Source organism: Rhincodon typus, chromosome 1 (assembly GCF_021869965.1).
Source record: "Rhincodon typus isolate 14 chromosome 1, sRhiTyp1.1, whole genome shotgun sequence".
NCBI lineage: Eukaryota > Metazoa > Chordata > Chondrichthyes > Orectolobiformes > Rhincodontidae > Rhincodon > Rhincodon typus.
The window spans coordinates 31,853,843-31,874,256 of NC_063332.1; the positions used below are offsets into that span (position 1 = coordinate 31,853,843).

Below are 20,414 nucleotides of genomic sequence, written 5' to 3' on the forward strand. Positions count from 1 at the left end.
TTCGGGCCTAGACCCTTCATCAGAAAGGGTCTAGGCCCGAAACGTCAGCCTCTCTGCTCCTATGATGCTGCTTGGCCTGCTGTGTTCATCCAGCCCTGCACCTTGTAGTCTGGATCAATGTAGATGGCTTGAAAACTTGTAATGTTGATATTGTCAATGAAAATAAGGAAACGGCAGATGTGCTGAATAATTACTTTGCAAAACATTTACAGTAGGAAAGAAGTCATAATGCCAGAATTCCCTTGCTCAGATCTTCCAGTCTCCACTCCGAAAGGTATCTGTCAAGACCCCTTGGAAGTAATAATGCACTGACTCTACATGAACTATTCAGGAAGATTAAACTTCCAATACTCAATTCCCCAGTTCTTCAAGTCCCTATGTGAATATTTCTGACTCTCAGTTAGATTTGGAAACTTGGAACATATTCAACTTACTTGAATAGTTTCCCAGGAAATGTTAAGAACATTAAAAACATGCCTAACTTCTGAGTAACTGTACAACTGAACCCCTTCCCAATGCTCGACCTCCCCCAACCCAACTAAACCCCTCCCTGACCCCCTGACTTTCCTACTGGCCCTGTGAATCCCCTCGATCTTTCAACTCTCCCAACACCGTTCAAACCCCTTACTGACCATCCAATTCCAACCAACCCTTTGACCCTTACCAATCCAAACATGCAATGACCACTGGAACCCCTCTTCCTCTCCCTAACCTCCAACTTCGCTGATTTCCAAACCCCCTAAATCTCCAATCTTTCCAACACCTCCTGACCCTCTTGACTCACCCCCACCAAACCCCAAACTTTTTCTGACTCTTTTCTCCAAATCCAGGAGTGAAAACTCAAGCCCTCGTGTTAGGAAATTGTTTGAGCCTATAATTAAGGAAAGAGGGACTTAATATCTTGAAATGTTTTTGCTCATCAAAAAGCCAGTTGGTTTAGTAAAGAAGAGATCGTGCCTAATGAGCCTGATTCAATTTATTGAAGAGGTTACCACAGTTTTGCACAGTGAAATATTCATGAATGCTATTTAGGTAAACCTCCAGAAGTCCCTCTCAAGAGATTGAAGTCAACATTCACAGAATTGAAAACAAATTATTGACCCGGTTAAGAAGTTGGTTGAATAGCAGGAGACATAGAATAGGGAAAATGGACTGATATTCTAATTGACAGGTTGTGATCAATGATATCCTGCAGTTATCAATGGCAATGTTGCCCATCTCTAATTCCACTTGAGAAGGTCGTGATAAGTTGCCTTCTTTAAAACGTTGTGCTCTCTGTGGTTGAGGCACAGCCATAATGTTGCTAGTGAGAGAATTCCACTATTTTCATTTAGCAGCAGTGAAGGAGAGGCAATATTCACAGTAGCTCTGTTTAACTTTAATGATCTAAAGTCACAAATCTCAATCTACCAAAGATGCATAGCAAGATGGCATTCCAAGTATGCAGATAGAAGCAAAAACTACAGAGATATTGATAAATTAAATAAATTGTCAAAATTATGGCAAGTAGATTCTAGAGTAGGTGTAAGTGAAGTCATCCGCTTTGGATCTGAAATAGGACAGAACAGGCTATTTGCCTAATTATGAAAGGCTAGAGAGAGTGGAGATCCAATGAGACTTGTGGGATCAGGTACATAGATCATTTGAGCATTACAGAATGACTAAGAAAAAAACTTGGAAACTGTGAGTGGTTCTGTCCCATAAACGATAGGAAAAGTATATTGGTCCTTGGCTGAAGTAGAGCATCCCTTTATGAATTATATCTGGACTCCAAAGATTAAATTGTAAGGAGTGATAACACAAAGAAGGATTGTATTCTCTGGAATTCAGAAACTCAGGGTGTGATTTGATCAATGTTTTCAAGATATAAAGGGGAATAGATAGGCGAGATAGAGAAAACCTAATTTTGCTGGATGGAGAATCTAGATCTAAGGATCAGTATGTAAATATTCGAGCCAGAGCTCTCAGGAATGTCACTCACACAGAAGCCTACTTCTTTTCCTGTTTCTATGTCCCCAGCTCTATAGTAATCTAGCTTGCTGCTGGCCACTTCTTAACCCAGCTCATCAACTGTATGATAACATTACACAGAATCAATTCCATGTTAAAGAAGAAGTAAGGTGTAAAGGAAATGTTCATTTAGCCAAACCATCCCTGTATTTTTTGCTGAAAACCAGTTGCTCCTCATGATTCATGTTTTATTTTAAATTGTCAAGTTTATCAATTTCACAGGGACCACTTACAGGCTCCCTTGTTTCTCAGCTTCTCCCTTAAATTGAAACTGGAAGATGTCACACATTGTGAAGTAAATTAATGGCTGCAATAGAGATTGAAACTACAGACGGCATTCACAGCCAGTCCAGATTGGTCCCCAATAACCATCTTAGATGGAATGCAACAGGAAAAGGGAAGAGCATCAAAAAGGACATATTGGTTACTTAGGAGGGACAGGGGTGGAAAGTTGACAGGAGCTATGACCATAATGTTGCATCAGCAAAACAGATAGTGTCAAAAATGTTGCAACAGGAGCAGAAGTTTAAGTCAGAACATAAGTAGATTGAATTTAAGGGATATTTATTTCAATGTAATAATCATTTTAACAATCCAAATGTGGTTTGGAATTTAGTGCTACATTTTGGCATTGGATGAAAATTCTTCAAAAGAAATTGTCAAAACGATTTTCCCTGTAAGAGCCATTGAAACAAATTAGATTTTATTAAGTATTATCACTTTGCAAATATTTTATTCCACCTTTATCTCACAGAAGACCTGTGGGCCTTCCCACCATTGCTAGTATTTCATTAGCGGTAATGAAAGTACAAGTGAATGCCATCTCAATCAGAGGTCAATTAAGAACATAGAAGTAACAGCAGGGGTAGGCCATTTGGCGCCTCAAGCCTGACCTGCTATTCAAAAAGATCAGGCTGATCTGCTGCAGGACTCAGTGCCTCTTTTGGTACAATTTATCACCGCCCTCAGCTCTGTAATATTTCAAAAATCTACCCTACTACGTCTTTAATTGCTTTTAGAGATTTAGCCATCACAATTTTCTGGAGCAGAGACATCCAAGTATTCACTACAGTCTAGGGGAAGAAATTCCTTTGCATAGAGGGAAAAGGTTTGTGGTGAGAGGGGCAACTTTTTCATGCAGAGGATGGTGCATATATTTGGGATGAGTCACCAGATGAAGTGGTGGAGGCTGGTATAATTGCAACATTTAGAAAGCGTCTGGATAGGTATATGAATAGGAAGGGTTTAGAGGGATATGGGCCAAATGCTGGCAAATGAGACTAGGTCATGTTGGAATGTCTGGTTGGTGCAGATGGATTGGATTGAAGGGTCTGTTTCCATGCTGTATGACTCTATGACTCGACCTTATTTTTAAATGTATGTCCCCGAGTTCAAATTCCTCAATTAGTGTAAACATCTCAATATCCACCCTGTCAAGACCCTTCAGAATCTTGTATGTTTCAATAAGATCACCTTCATTCTTCTAAACTCAAAATGAATGAGGGCTAACCTGTTTAGCCTTGATAAATTAATCTCTTCATCCCGGAAATCAGTCTGGTGGACATTTTTTTGGACTGCCTCCAATGTCAGTACATGCTTTCTTAAATGCATGGTCCAAAACGGTAAACAATAATCTGTGAACAACCCACACCAACATCCTGTAAAGCGATAAGACTTCTGTATAGAATCATAGAGTCAGACAGCATTGAAACAGACCCTCTGGTCCCACTAGTCCATGTCAACTAGTTCAAGAAAGTAGCTCATAGGACAGTTTGGAATGGTCAATAAATGTTGGTCCAATCAGTAAAGACCATGTCTGTCCGAATCCCTTGCGAGCTTCATTTTGAAAAAGGAATAGAGTGAAAAAAAGAACATTAATGGAACACTTATCACGTCACTCAGAAATGTCTCAAAGCACTTCACATACAATGACTTAGAATAACTGGGACTATTGTTATCTGGCAAAAGCTGCAGCCATATTCCCACATTATTCTGGGAACACTGATAATGGAACATGTTAAACTGTTTCAGTGGTTGTGGTGGAGGAAAGAATGTTGTCTTTGTCAGTGGGTGCCCATATTAGCCTGAGTTCCGATCTACCTGACACTTTCCTTGTATCTACAGTCTTAATTAAAATCAAATTATGGACATCTTAATTTCTTTTTGGTACTAAATTCTCATTTTGATAACTTGTCCAAATTGCTTAATGGAAATTTCAGTAATGTATTATTTACAATGCTTGGTTGAAGTCAGTGGATAATGGGATTCTTTTAAGCACAAGGAAGAAACTCTAAACTTTCAACCAACTCCCTTGAAGTAGCTTCTTTGTTTATTTTTTTGGTATAATGCCAACTTTCTCCACTCATTGCAACAGTGCAGTTTATTCCTACTTTTGATTTTGTTTTAATCATTCAGAATTTTCAACATTCTACACGTGAATGCAAGGCTTACTGAAATTCCAGTGCACAAATAAGGTTACTTGTATTAACGAACATTCTTTGACTTTGCAGCCAAAAGACTCACTCTTGAACAAAATACTTTTATATATAATCCAACTCTGTATCGCCAATTGATCCAAAGGCTTTATACATGGAATATTATGCATTTTTACAGGCATCCCTCTAAGTAGACAAGCCTGCAAAAGGACAGGCTTCTTCATCTGATATTAATTTGCAATATGAGTCCCTGATGGTTTGTTTGATGGATTGTAAATACCCCTTCGTGTTGGGATAAAATGACAGCTCCTGTAGGTTGTCAGGTACATTGATAGCTGGCCTGCTGTGTTCTTAAAGGAGTTCTGCTATTTGGTAAAAGATTATTACAACTGGGTTCGTAGGGTGAGAAATGTGCAATGCACTAGAACTGCTCCAGATCAAATAATTTAAGAAACATCTGGAAGTTATGATAGAGAGACTGTTCTGTACTGTTTTAATGTGTGAGCTAAGTTGATGTGAACAGTCTTCCTCACCTGTACCCATGATGTAATAATTCTTGTTATTCCAAAACTAAATTTACATTTAGTAACAAGTCTTCCAAATGTATTTCCCTTCCTTCAAAAAGCGTCGGCTTTATCAGGCAGTTTACAGATAGAAATTTTAAGTAATTTTAAGGCCAGAAGCTGGGAATATTGCAGTGAGTAACTATCCTCCTGACTTCCCAAAGCCTGTCCATCATCTACAAGGCACAAGTCAGGAGTGTGATGGAATACTCCCCACTTGCCTGGATGGGTGCAGCCCCAACAACACACAAGAAGCTTGACACCATCCAGGACAAAGCAGCCCGCTTGATTGGCACCACATCCACACCCTCCACCACTGATGCTCAGTAACAGCAGTGGGTACTATCTTCAAGATGCACTGCAGAAATTCACCAAAGATCTTTAGACAGCATCTTCCAAACCCATGACCACTTCCATCTAGAGGATAGTAGATACATGGGAACACCACCACCTGCAAGTTCCCCTCCAAGCCACTTACTGTCCTGACTTGGACATATATCACCGTTCCTTCACTGTTGCTGGGTTAAAATTCTGTAATTCCTTCCCTAATAACATTGTGGGTCTATCTTGAGCACACAGATTTCAGCAGTTCAAGAAGGCAGCTTGCTACCACCTTCTGAAGAGCTCTAAGGATGGAACATAAATGCTGGCCCAGCCAATGACACCACATCCAATGAGTGAAAAAATTTCTTGTGGCAGAAACCCATGTCACGAACATTTTAAGAACAGGATGATTTATAAAACTAAGTTGAGGGTTTCTGCATCTACTGCTCCTTGAGAATTGAGTCCCAGACTCCAACCATCCTCTGGGTGAAAATCTTGTCTCCTCCCTAACCTTTCCACCAATCACTTTAACTCTGGGTCATTGACTTCTCATAGAATGCTTACAGTGAAGAATCCCTACAAGCCATTTGGCCCATCAAGTCAACATTGATCTGCTGAAGAGCATCCTGCCCAGACACTGCATCCACCCATACCACCGACCCCACCCCCCCCACCCCGCCCCGCAACCCAATCCCATTCCTTTAACTCTACATGGATTTTTTAACATGCCTAATCCACCTAACCTACATATCCCTAGACACTACAGGGCAATTTTTACCATGGTCAGTCCACCTAACCTGCACGTCTTTGAACTGTGGGAGGGGACTGGAGCACCCAGAAACCCATGCAGACAGAGGAAGAACTCCACACAGACAGTTGCCCAAGGTTGGAATCAAACCCAGGTCCATGACACTGTGAGGCAGCAGTGCTAACCATTGTGCCGTCCCTGTCACGGTAAATATGTCCTTCTCATCCATTGCATCTGGGCTCATCACAATTTTGAACGTCTCAATCAAATATCCCTTTAACCTCTTTTGCTCCAAGAAAAACAACACCAGCTTACCTAACCTTTCCTCATAGCTACATTTTTGCAGTCCCAGCAATATCCTTGTAAATCTCTTCTATACCCTCTGTAATGCATTCTGTAATGAGTTAACTAGAACTGCACACAGTACTCAAGTTATGGTCTAACTGATGATTTTTACAGTTCCAGTATAACCTCCTCAGTGTTACAGTCTACAACTCAATGAATAAAGAATTCCATTTCCCTTTTAACCACCTTATCCACTTGTCTAGCAACCTTCAGGGATCTGTAGCCATTCACTCCAGGATCCCTCACTTCCTTGACACCCTTCAGTGTTCTCCTATTTAATGTGTAAAGCTTTGACTTGATTGTCCTCCCAAAATCTACCATCTTACACTTTTCCTGATTGAATTGCCACTTATCTGCCCACCTACCATTTCATTCACATCTTTCTGCAGTCTATAGTTATCCTCCTCACTATCAACTGCACATCCTGTTTTTGTTTCATTTGTAAACTTAAGAACATAAGAACATAAGAACTAGGAGCAGGAGTAGGCCATCTGGCTCCTCGAGCCTGCCCCACCATTTAATAAGATCATGGCTGATCCTTTTGAGACTCAGCTCCACTTACCCACCCACTCACCATGACCCTTAATTCCTTTACTGTTCAAAAATTTATCTAGCCTTGCCTTAAACACATTCAGCGAGGTAGCTTCAACTGCTTCACTGGGCAGGGAATTCCACAGATTCACAACCCTTTGGGTGAAGAAGTTCCTCCTGACCTCAGTCCTACATCTGCTACCCTTTATTTTGAGGCAATGCCCTCGAGCCCTAGTTTCACCTGCTGGCAGAAACAACCCCCCTGCCTCCACCTTATCTATTCCCTTCATAATCTTATATGTTTCTATAACATCTCCCTTCATTCTTCTGAATTCCAATGAGTATAAGCCCAGTCTACTCATTCTCTCCTTATAATCCAACACTCTCAACTCTGGAATCAACCGAGTGAATCTCCTGTGCACCCCCTCTAGTGCTAGTATATCTCTTCTCAAGTAAGGAGACCAAAACTGCACGCAGTACTCCAGGTGTGGCCTCACCAGGACCCTATACAGCTGCAGCAGAGCCTCCTTGTTTTTAAACTCCATCCCTCTAGCAATGGCAGACAAAATTCCATTTGCCTTTTTAATCACCTGCTGCACCTGCAATCCCACCTTCAGCGATTCATGCACAAGGACACCCAAGTCCCTCTGCACAGCAGGGCGCTGCAATTTTTTACCATTTAAAACATAGTCCATTTTGCTGTTATTCCTACCAAAATGGATGACCTCACACTTATCAACATTGTACTCCATCTGCCAGACCTTTGCCCACTCACTTAGACTATCTATATCCCTTTGCAGACTTTCAGTGTCTTCTGCACACTTTGCTCTACCACTCACCTTAGTGTCATCTGCAAATTTTGACACACCACACTTAGTCCCCAACTCCAAATCATCTATATAAATTGTAAACAATTGCGGTCCCAACACTGATCCCTGAGGCACACCACTAGCCACTGACCGCCAACCAGAAAAACACCCATTTACCCCTACTCTTTGCTTTCTACTGGTCAACCAATCCTCTATCCATGCCAATACAATACTGTGCAACTTTATCTTATGTAGCAGCCTTTGGTGTGGCACCTTGTTCAATGCCTTCTGGAAATCCAAATACACCACATCCAGAGGCTCCCCATTGTCCACCATGCAAGTAATGTCCTCAAAGAATTCCACCAAATTAGTTAAACATGACCCCTACCCTTCATGAACCTATGCTGGGTGTTCCCAATGGGACAATTTATATGCAGATGTCTTGCTATTTCTTCCTTAATGATAGATTCAAGCATTTTCCCCACTACCGAAGTTAAGCTAACTGGCCTATAGTTACCTTACTTCTTGATCATGTTCCCTACATTTATGTCCAAAAATGGGGACCTAGTATTGAACCCTGGGGAATCCCACTGACAACAGGCCACTTACAAAAAAAAATGCCATTGAGCTTGCTGCATTCCTCTGGGTCCCATGAGCTTTTATTGCTTCAACCAACTTGCCATGTGAGGCCATATCAAAAGCCTTGCATGTAGGCCAAATCAACTACACACTGCCCTCATTAATGCCCCTTGTTAATTCTGCAAAAAATTCAATCAAATTCGTCAGACACTATTTTCTCTTATAATCCATGTTGACTACCCTTGATTAATCCTTGCCTTTGTAAGTGACAGTTTGTCCTGTTTCTCAGAATTGATTCCAATAATTTGCTCACTACTGGTAAACTGACTGTGATTATTTGATCTATCCCTCATTTCCTTTTTAAAGAAAGATACAGTATTAGTTCGGAGGCCTGCCTATTTGCTATGGAGCACATGTGTAGTTGTGTAAGTGTGTGGTGCAGTTACTGTTTACCTTGGTGTTGTCATTTTCATTTTTGAATCTAAACTTTAGATAACAATACCAATGGTTCAAAACAATGGTCTGTAATCAGAAAGACTTCAAAAGGTGAAATCTCAGCACTTAATGACATAACTTATTCAAATCGTGCTGTTTTACTCGTACTTAGCAAAGATCGGTTTGAGATAGTCAACATGTTGACTAGGGAATTCTGTGGAGCTATTCCTGTTTCACCCATGTCTCAGCCTTAAATATACTCAATAACTGAGCATCCAAATCCCGCAGAGGTAAAGAATTCACAACCCTCTAATTGAAGAAATTCCTTCTTATCGCTGTCCAAATGGTTACTTCTTTGTCCTGTCGCTAATCTTCCTAGTATTAGACTCTCTAAACAAACCCAGAGAAAAACACTACTAAAAAGCTCTAATGAGCAGAATGAATGTATTAATTGTACTGGAGCTCCATTTTCAAGTATACAAGAAGAATTTAAAGACTGGGTTCAAGTCCCACCTGCTGCAGAGGTATATCATAACATATTTGAAAAGGATGATCAAAAATACCTAAGAGGAGAGTTGGACCAGGATGTCTCATTCATCAGTTTTACTGTTTATTTTCTTTCTGGGCAATGAAACAGACTGCCCTATCAAATCCATTCATAATCTTATGTGTTTCAGTGAGATTGACTCTCATTCCTACAATCTCCCTAGAATATGGATCCATTCTACCCAATCTCTCCTTTTCAGAAAAAAAAACACTCCTGTGCCAGGAAACAAACTCATGAACCTTCATTACACCTACTCTAAGACAAGTATAAATTTCCTCAGGTATGGAGAACCAATTTGGGTGCAATGTTCTAGTTGTGGCCTCACCAGAGCTCTTTACAATTGCAGCAATATTTCCTTACTCTTATACTCTAACACCCTTGCATATAAGGTCAGAAAATCACTTTTGTTCTTTGCATTTATTTTTCCTTGTTCTTGAGATGTGGAGGTCACTGCCAAAGCTAGCACTTGTTGTCCATGGCTAATTGCTGTTGAGAAGAAGAAAAAACAAAGTTGCTGGAAAAGCTCAGCAGCCCTGGCAGCATCTGTGAAGGAAAAAACGGAGTTAACATTTCGGGTCCAGTGACCCTTCCTACTGTTGAGAAGGCAGTGACTGACTCTCATCATGAGGTGTTACAGTCCATTTTGTGTAGGAATATTCGAAGTGCTTTTAGGGAGGGAGTTTCAATTTTGACCCAGCAACGATACACCAATATAATTCTAAGCCAGACTGGTATGTGGCTGTGAGGAGGTCTTGCAGGCAGTAGTGTCCCTGTTATAGCGTATTAAATTGTCAATGGATTAGGATCCAGCACTGATCCTTGTCATACCTCACTCATTACAGCCTGTCAATGCAAAAATGATTTGTTTGTTACAATTCTGTTTTCAGTCCTCTGTTCACTGCTATTTGTTAGATTGCTAATGTACAGGCAATCCTCAAACTTATTCAGGAGCTCATTTTGTGGTGTATGGATTTTATTACTTAGGGTTCACAGGCAGAGAAATATGTAGATGTAAAAGGAAAGTACTGTGGATGTCAGATTGTTAAATAAAAACAGAAAGTGCTAGTGAATCTCAGTAGGTCTGGGAGCATCTGTGGAGAGAGAAAACAGATTAATGTCTGGAGTCTGGTGTGACTCTACTTTGGAACTGGAAAGACCCGGAAATGGTATTTTTTGACACTGTTGAAAGAGAGGGAAGCAGAGCAAACAGGACAGATTGTGAGGAACAAAAACAGATGTTGCTGGAAAAGCTCAGCAGATCTGGCAGTGTCTGTGAAGGAAAGATCAGAGTTAATGTTTCGGGTCCGGTGACCCTTTCTCAGAACTGATGGTAGCTGGGAAACCGTCACTTTATATGCAGAAAATAGGGAGGGAGATGGGGTAGGGAATAAATGATAGGACAGAGGGTAGGGAGTAAACGATTGGATAGATTGTAAGGATGCCTAGAACAAAAGACAAAGATTTGATAATGGTGGTAAAGGAGAAAATGGAAAATTATGTAAATGGAATATGAAAAGGAGAAATAGGTCTAATCCCTTAGAAGAAAGTCAACAACTCACAAACAAGAAATGACCTAGGAGATGGGGATTGTAAGAAAATTGATGTCCAAAGGTCATACACTGAAGTTCAGCATCTCAATACTGAGGCCTGGAGGTTGTAAAGTGCCTAAATAAAAAAAAGGTGCTGTTCCTTCAGCTTAATTGAGCTTCATTGAAACACTGTAGCTGGCCAGGGTCAGAAATATTAACATGAGACTAAGGTGTTTTATTGAAATGGCAAGTAACTGGAAGGTATGATCGTTCCCTGAGCAGAGGTGTCTGCAAAGCAGTCATCAATTCTGTGTTTGGTCTTGCCAATGTGAAGGAAACTGGATTGTGAGCAGTGAATACAGTAGACTAGGTTGAAAGAGTACAAATAAAATTCTGTTGCACTTGGAAGGCGTGTTTAGAGAAGGGAGGAGATGAGTGGGCAAATATGATATCTTCTGCAATTTCATAGGAAGATGCCTAGGGGTATGAGGAAGTGTTAGGAGTGATGGAAGAGTGGACTAGGATGTTACAGAGGGAATGGTCCCTGCAGAATGCTGACAGTGGAGGGGAGGGGAAGATGTGTTTGGTGGTATTATTATGTTGGAGGTGGGTGGAAATGGTGGAGGATGATCTTTTGAATGAAGACTTTGGTTAGTAGAAAGTGAGTGTAGATAAATGGAAACATATCCATGTGTCGTCTTGATTGGGTAGTATTCTTTGTTGATATCAGAGAAAAACGTTTTGGAGATCACACAGGTAGAAGACTGCAGTGCTGTCCCTGGTGATATGAACATAGAATTATACAGCACAAAATAAAAGATCAGTTGGCCCATTGTACTGTACCATGTCCCATCCCCCTGTTCCTTCCCTGTAACTCTGCACATTTTCTAAGATACATAGATAAGTATATTTGTACAATTTGCAGAGATATAAATGTTTACTTGAAAGTTATGATTGAGACTACTTTCAGATATTGCTGTACAGATCAGAACAGTTTGTTTCATAAAAATATTCTTCTCATTCCCCTCCTGCTTTTTATACTAATTATTTTACATTTCAAGATGATCTCTATTTTGAACTAAAATAATTACAGTACCATATGTAGTGCTGAAGTGGATCATACCACATCATGTTCACACCTTGTATGCTTTGTCAATTAAATGTGCCTTTTGCTCGGTGATTAATGATGCAGTTACAAATAGAGAAAGTCTCTTTAGAGTTCTGTGGTGCAACCTGAGTTGTTCATGATAAGGATAGCATAATGTCCTGCACAGATAAACCAAGGTCAGTATGTAGATTAAAATGTATCTTCAGACAAGAATATAATCATTAGTACTTCAATCTCCACTCCAATTACATGATCTTCCTGCTTGCTGCCAATTCAGGCCCTTAAATGATCAATTAATCACTTCTTAAAGGCCCATTCCTGCTTGGGTTGCAATTATCTGAATTTTAGGCAGGATAAATAAGTCACTGAGCAAGAGAGCAAGACACTCAATGAAAATGGAAGATTTGCTCAAGATTGTGAAAGTTGATTGTGGTTATTTTTAAACTTAAAATTTCTAAAATCAACTTGATAGTAACACTCACTCCTTAATTGAGGTTTGAATTTTATCAATGTTCTTTGGAGAATTAGAGATCCGGGTCTATTTGGACTGGCAGAAACATGATGCAGCAGAAACTGGGTGTCTCTCGGGACTCAAACAAGGCGTCCTCCGCAGACAAACAGTTCTACAAGAACAGAGGAACAGTTTGATAAAAGTATGGTTGGTCTATGATTGATTGGCATTTATTCTTATTTACTGGACGCTGGTTCAAAAGAGTAGGTGCGGCAGCAGATGATTGCTAAGGGCCAAAGTATTTAACACTTACCCGAGCTACTACAGCAGGCAGGTTCACCTCAGATTAATGTCTGTCTCTTTGATAATGCAGCATTCCTGCAGCATTGCACTGTGACTTCTCTTGAGAGCTCACTATTATTATTTTGAACATGACCCCAAGCAAATGTTTTAATAATACAATAAATACTTAGGTGTCCTTTTGTAGTGTTCATGAGTGATTGAGTAGAATCTATGTATGTTTTTTGACAAACACCAATACAGTGAATGTATAGAAGTTTAAACTTTGGGCTGGATTTTACTTTCCCCCGCCAGTAGGTTTGTAACCTTGGGCCTGGGAGTGGGGGACACACATGTACAATCCAGTAGGTGGGTTGTCCTCTGTCCACCCTACACCCCCATCACAATTGTACCAGTGGTTATACTTATGATGAGATACTTTCAGGGAGGCAGGACTTGAACCTGAACCTTCTAGCTCAGGTGTTGGGACACAACTAGGTTGGGATTGTTTTTGCTGGAATTCAGATGAATGAGGGGGGATTTCATAGAGACTTATAAAATTCTAACAGGACTAGACAGGGTAGATGCAAAGAGGATGTTCCTGACGGTGACTGTTTCCAGAACCAGGGGTCACAGTCTGAGGAGTCGGGATAGATCATTTAAGATAGAGATGAGGAGACATTTCTTCACCCAAAGAGTGGTGAGCCTGTGGAATTCATTACCACAGGAAGTAGTTGATGCTAAAACATTGAATGTATTCAAGATGCAGCTAGATACAGCACTTGGGATGAATGGGATAAAGGTTATGGGGAGAAGACAGGATTAGGCTATTGAGTTGGATAATCAGACATGATCGTGAAGAATGACAGAGCAAACTCGAAGGGCTGAATAGCCTCCTCCTGTTCCTATCTTCTAAGTTTCTATGTATGTTTCTATCACCGGGCCACATAATACCCTCATTTTAATAGTGTTCAGTGTGCTGACAAACAGTCAATCCACCAGTGGGCAATTCAATGTCTTTACACAAGAAATTAATGTCCATTGAAGAGCCTAATTGTACCACTGCGGGTTCCCCTGTTATGGGCTATTGGAGGGCCAGGAGTCCTGTCCTGGACACTCCTGGGTGCATTGGAGGACCCACCAAGGTGTAACTTAACGTCCTACTCATGCTGTGTATCCCTCCAATAATGACCTCTCAAACCCTAGCCTACCTACCAGCCTCAGCAGTTCCCTCAAACACTTCCCAAGTTGTGATCCAGTGCTGAATGCTTCCTCATCATCCAGTTGTATCAGGGCACTACTGCTGGTGGCAATGCTGGTAATGGAGCGCTACCAGCATCTGGTTGGCTAGCAGCTCTCGGAGATAGGATGTCCTGCCCCTGAGGGACAGACATCCCACTTTCAGTTTAATATTTGACAGTTAGTTAGCCATTCAGAGACATTCTTCTGCTGGCTGGACTCCTCTCTGACCTGTTATCTAGGGTGTACATTTGAGGAGATGCATTGCTAAGACTATGTTGGTGCGTGCAATCCAATCTGTTATGTTGGGTTGTGTCAAATAGATAGAGTCTTGTATCTTTGATCATATTGCTGATTTGCATGCTAATTTCTCCTTTTGTTTTTAAACTTTAAAGAAGCTGGCGTACCCAGACAATTAATGTTCATTCAGCGACCCTTGAACACAGCTGTCCTGGAAGGAAGAAACACAGTTATGGAATGTTGTGTGTCTGGATTCCCAACTCCTACAGTCACATGGAAGAAAGGGGACGAGCCTCTTCAGACCAGGTAATCTTGTCCATTATTTGCCTCTCAGAGTCCCCAGCTCAACAGTGAATGAAAACTGCTGAGATCTGTCCAAAACAAGGAAAATTGTGGCTGCATTGTATTTTACATTTTAGTGGTTCTGTCCACATTAAATAAAGTAAAAGACAGCTTCTTTTCATAGAGCTTGCTATGTTGCGTTTACTGTTCATTACACTATCATCCTCAGCCACATGCTGTTTCCCGGTTTGAAATTAGAGGTGCCATAGCACGTATTATAATGTTGAAAATTTCTAATTAGCCCACTGGATTCTCACAGTCAATTTCTCAAACCCTTTTAGTGTTTTGGCAGCTATCATTACCATACACGTGAGACATATTTCTTCGTTACTACTTGCCACCAGTTGCACTCTGAGGCACATACTGCTACACATGCAGAATACAAGCCAATTACAAAGACAATAATCACAAAACATAAAATGGACCAAATTCAAAATAAAGAGTGAAAATTTATTACTGCATCCTTAGAGAACTTGAAAATTAGAACATGATAATTGAGTATTCATCTCAACAAATGCACCATTTGGCTATTTTGTCTTTTTGTAATTCAGCATCCTAAGGAACAGTTGTTGCAAGTATTAGTTTGCATGTTGATAATGATTCCCTCAGCCTCTTTCCATTTCATTTGATGTGAGTGCATACACAACATATAGCTAACTCATCTTTAACTAATAAATGTTTAACTAGATCTTTTGTGACGCAATGGTAGTGTCCCTAGGACTGGGTTCAAGTCACCCCTGCTTCAGAGGTGTATAATAACATGTTTGATAGAATTGATTAAAAATATCTCTAGGTCTAAGGTTTCAAAGAATTGCCCAGAAAAGTATTTTTCATGCTGGCCATTTTCAGTATAAATTAATTGGACAAAACCAGATTGGTCAGATGTAGATGAGTCTTTTGTAGATTCAAGTACTTGATATATGAGATTTTGTACCAGTTTCCTGTTAACTATTCAACTGGAGTGCAAATTTAGATTTTGCTCAATAAGTAAATAAAAAAAACTTACTTGACTCATATTATAAGTTGACATAGTACCTCTGTGAAAATAATTAACAAAGAAATTTGGAATAAGCACATGAGCTATTTGTGCCATTATAATGCATAGCATCACTGACAGGCTCGAATTTGAAAGTAGCCAGCAAGAGCATGATCAAAAACTGTACTCAATCTCCAGCAATTCCAATAACAGAAAGAACTTTTGTTTTCATCATAGTACTAGAGAGTTGTTGCACAGAAAAGAGGTCATTCATTCCATTGTTTATCTGCTGACCTATTAAAAAGCCTAATGCATACCTGGCACTGTTTAGAATACTCAGCTGCCAACCAACCTTACTGTCAGCTCTCCAGGACCGGTCTTTGATCTCTGAAGGGGCAGAAGTCCCATTCCCACTTTCAAGACTGCCCCAATGTATTATTGCTGAAGGTTAGACCAATTTAATGTGATGAGCCACAGCGACCTTTCCAATGGCTTTAACCCTATGCTCCCTAGTCAGTGAATTCTTAACAAAGGGAAATATGTCCTTACTGTCAATTCTATCTAAGCCCCTCATAAGTTTAAAGACTTCAATTAAACCCCCTCTCAGCCTCGTCTTTCAAATAAAACAATTGTATTTATTGATGCACAGGATTTGGGGATCACTGCGACTAATAGTCATCACCAATTCCTAATCGGCCTGGTGAACATAGCATTTTATGGGGGAATACCATCAACTGATAAACTGATCTAATCATATGCTTTCTTTTCCAGCATGTCGCTTAAAAACCCTTAGATTCTTTCTCTATGTGTTGTCTCTTCCCTTTCTGAAGTTTTGTTTGACCACACTTTCATTTGTTGATGATCATTATGCTAAAGAGGTCTTGTCAGACTTATTTATTTCACAAATTTCTAAATTCTGTATGTGTCAGAAAAACCTAACCAATTTATCAATTCCCATCATCATCATAAGAAGCGTTAGAAGATAAAATTTCTGCTCCCAGATTTATGTTGCCACTGCTGGTGAACTGAAGCCAAATCCCAGAATTCCAAAAACACATCTCTTCCTCTTAAGGAGGAATCATGGAGTCAGCAGAACATCTGGCCATGGGTGTTGTTTGCAAAATCTGAACTTTGTTATTCAGTAGACCCCTTGTTTTCTGCCCTCAGAGAGTCAGCACATTACACTTAGACATTCAATTCTTTGATACTGAAGCTCAAGTTGATTCTTTTTGTGAAAACAATTGTATATCTCTCGGAAGATCTGCTCTTCAATACCCAAACAGCAGACAATTATAATTTTTTCAGGTCCGGAAAGTACTCAATGCTGGCTGGAAGTAACTTGCTCATCAAAAGCGTAACTCAGCAAGATGCCGGGCTTTACACATGTTTTGCCAGCTCTGAGAATAAGACAGTCGGTGCGTCAGCGGAACTCACTGTGATGGGTATGTTTAATTTGGTAATTTATCTAATAATGGAGTCACTTAGCATGCCACACAAAAAAACTCCATTAAAAATATTGAATGTTTTACACAATCATCTTGTTCAACTATGTTTCAATAATTGTTTTTACATCCATGAGCAAACAGTCAGTTAGATTGTGTTGCAGTTATGTCGCAGAAACTTCAGTAAAACATAATTGTGATAGTTACAAATTGTAATGCCATGTCCATTTGAGCAGTAAGAAAGACCAAAATAGACAGAGATTTTCAACAGCCAAAATTAGGATTTATATTTGAGACCATTGTGAGCTGATACTAAAATGAGGAAGTGGTGTTTAGAGGTTTGCCACTAATGACTAGAGAAATCATGAGTAGTGTGATATATTGAAGGATACTGTTTTTAAAAATCTGCAACCGTTATCCAATGCATTGATAAGTCTGATAGAGGTACTAAATCAGTGTATGTTTAAAACAACTGGCAAAATGGAGCAGACAACATGTCTCATTTATAAATGCTTTTATTGCCTCCTTTGTTGAGTTCAAATGTTTATGCTATTGTCTTTTCTTAAAAAAAATTTGAAAGTTCCAAAGAGTAAATCATTGTGAAATTTTGCACTGTTTGACCTGTTTGCAAAAATGATGGAGGAGGCTGAAGATCTTAAAGCCTGTGACTTAATATCAGCACCTACCATTTCCACAGGGGAGGGTATGGGATCGTGTGGTATTTCACACATTTTTAGAAGATATTGGCCAGAAGCTGACAGATGTCCCCACTCTGTTCTGATTTTGATGACCCAAGTGTGTGAAACTTGATGTGCACAGGTTAGACTTGGTAAGAGCTAATCTGAACTTTGTGGATTTATTTAGATAGCTAAGGTACCCTTTGGAGAGGTAAGCTACCCCTTTGAATATGGTGCTAGAATGGCCTTTGGGAAAAAGAAAATGTTCTTTGGGGTTGTTAAGAACAGGTGTTTATCTGCGTAAAATGTACATAAACTCATTTACTGGCATTTTCATTGGAATTGATGATAGATACTTAGAACTTTATATTATTTCATCTCAACAATTGTCCTGAGATTTTCCCATGATGTGCTCTTGAGTTTCCATTTTAGGTGTAAAGAAAAAGAGTGGTAGGGCACTTGGATGGCACAAGATTGCATTAAATTAACATTCGGGACAAAAAGGGCCAAGGCTGTAGACAGTATGAATAGATTGGAATGGCCAAGATGTGGGCTTGAAGGGGTGTGTTAAGGTGCATAGGTTGGCATAAAGGGCATGAGAAAAAAAAAATTAATTCAGTTAGACAATTGCACAAGTGATGGTTGGTGAGCAGTGAATCACCTGCTGATTATTCCTTCCTCATAGTGAGCAAGTGCCTGTTGAAGTGGTCTGCAATCTATACTTTGTGATTAGTGAGTATCAATCTGTGCCCTAGTGTTTGCTGGAAAACCAATGTATTGGTCTTCTGCATAAATGACTGTCTCTCTCAATGTTTTGTCATGTACAAATGTCTATTTTATGTAACTACATAATGTTAAAGTGCATGCTTTTAGAATGTATTTTTTCATTCTCTTGTGCCATTCAAGAGTGGATAATTACTGTAGTCCATTTGACTGATCTTAAGGCTGATAACTCATGAGGCAAAGCCATAAGTCCACAGTTTGATTATAAGCTCTGTGCCTGAGCAAAGTTGTTTTTTTTAATCACAACCTACCCGACTTCTGTTCTGAAGAAACCAACCCTCTTTAACTATTCTAAAGGCAGTAGCCATTCTCTGCTGCTTCAGCCTGATATTGATGCTTCCCATCTGAGTCTTTGTGTAAGGCCTTTGGCAATGGAAGAGTTCAACCATCACACCATCCTGTAATATCATGTCTGAACACTTTATCACTTGCAATTTTTTTTTACTCCAGTTTATCTTGATTTAGTAAAGCTTTAGTCTCACAATTGCACTGAGCTTCTTCAAAGGGGAAAATTCATATATTAGCTTCTTAACTAGGCATTTGGAGCCTTTGGTGATATAATGTGTTCCATGCACCAGCATGGTATGGAACAGAAAACTAGACATTTCATTATTCAGCCATAGATGAATAGCAATCTCGTCAGTGCAGTGCACATTGTCACATCTCAAAGTGGATTGATTCCCTTCATAGAATTTCTTAAGAGTTTCATCCCTTTTATTTGAATGGCTTATTTGTTATTACAATTTTGGCATCGTAGGGTTGTATGTCTGTGTTGGTATTTGATCTCACTAAGCGACCAGCTGTACCAACTCAGCATGATGCCATTAAAGATATCACAATTCAATTAATAATCTGAGCTCCATTTTTATCATTGAAGTTGAAATGCTACATTTGGTTTAGGATCAGAAAAATAAAATACAGTTAGTGTCCTTACTGCTCGTCACTATTCCGTGACTATTACTGAAAAGTACACTATGTGAATGTTGGATGAATATACAACCAAATCTGGCTGTAATGGAATAAATGGTTACATAATTTCAAGAGTGGATAATTACTGCCAAGCTCATCCATAAAATTGAGTACTTGGGGTTTACTGTATCTGTGTAATTCCATCTCAGCATATGTCAACATCTATTTGAAAAGCACCTTTATCTAGCTCTATGTTCGAAGAACACTTCCCGGGAGATTTATAAAATTTGTCACCGCACCACCTAAAGAGATTTTGGGACTGGTGATCATAAGGTTGATTAAAGAGGAAGGTTTCAAAGAGAGTCTGTAAGGAGGAGAGGGAACCCTGGAGCTTAGGACCTGTGCAACTGAGGACACTGCCCACCAGATGTGGAGCAAAAAAAATCAGGGTTCTGTACGTGGCCAGAGTTGGAGGGACCCAGAAATGTCAGAGCATTACAGGGTTGGAGGAGGTTCTTGAGTTAGTGATGGTGTCTCCACATACAATTTGAAAACAAGGGAACTAGTTCTAAAATTGCTTAAAACATGTCAGTAAATGAATAGATAATGGATGAACAGGTTCAGTAACCTCAGAAAAAGACGATTGAAAACTTGAAGAGGTAAGTGTTGTTTTCAGTAATTTTTTAAAATATCACTTTTCCTGTTGAAGGAGGGGAAACTGTAATAATAATTTAATACAGACACATGCTGTGTTGATTCATGGTGTTAATAAGAGTACTCCATGTGAATTATAACATCATCATCATTCAACTGCTACACAGTGATAGAGTCATAGAGTCTTAGAGTCATACATCATAGAAACAGACCCTTCAGTCCAACTAGTCCCTGCCAACTATGTTCCCAAACTAAACCAGTCCCACCAGCCTACATTTGGCCCAAATCCCTCCGAGCCTTTTCTATTCATGTGCTTATCCAAATGTCTTTTAAACATTGTAACTGTACCTGCATTCACCACTTCCTCTGGCAGTTCTTTCCACACACTAACCACTCTCTGTGTAAAAAAATTGCCCCTCATGTCCTTTTTAAATCTTTCTCCTCTCACCTTAAGAATAT

General features: G+C 39.8%; 1 protein-coding gene across 1 annotated transcript in view; it reads left to right on the forward strand.

Moving 5' to 3' along the window:
- LOC109932277 (netrin receptor DCC) overlaps positions 1-20,414 on the forward strand; it is a 590,638-nt gene that overhangs the window by 23,004 nt on the left and 547,220 nt on the right. Inside the window, exons 4-5 of the mRNA XM_048603985.1 lie at positions 14,328-14,478; positions 16,796-16,932. Of these exons, the coding sequence (XP_048459942.1) occupies positions 14,328-14,478; positions 16,796-16,932 (288 nt within the window). The remainder of the gene's footprint in view (positions 1-14,327; positions 14,479-16,795; positions 16,933-20,414) is intronic.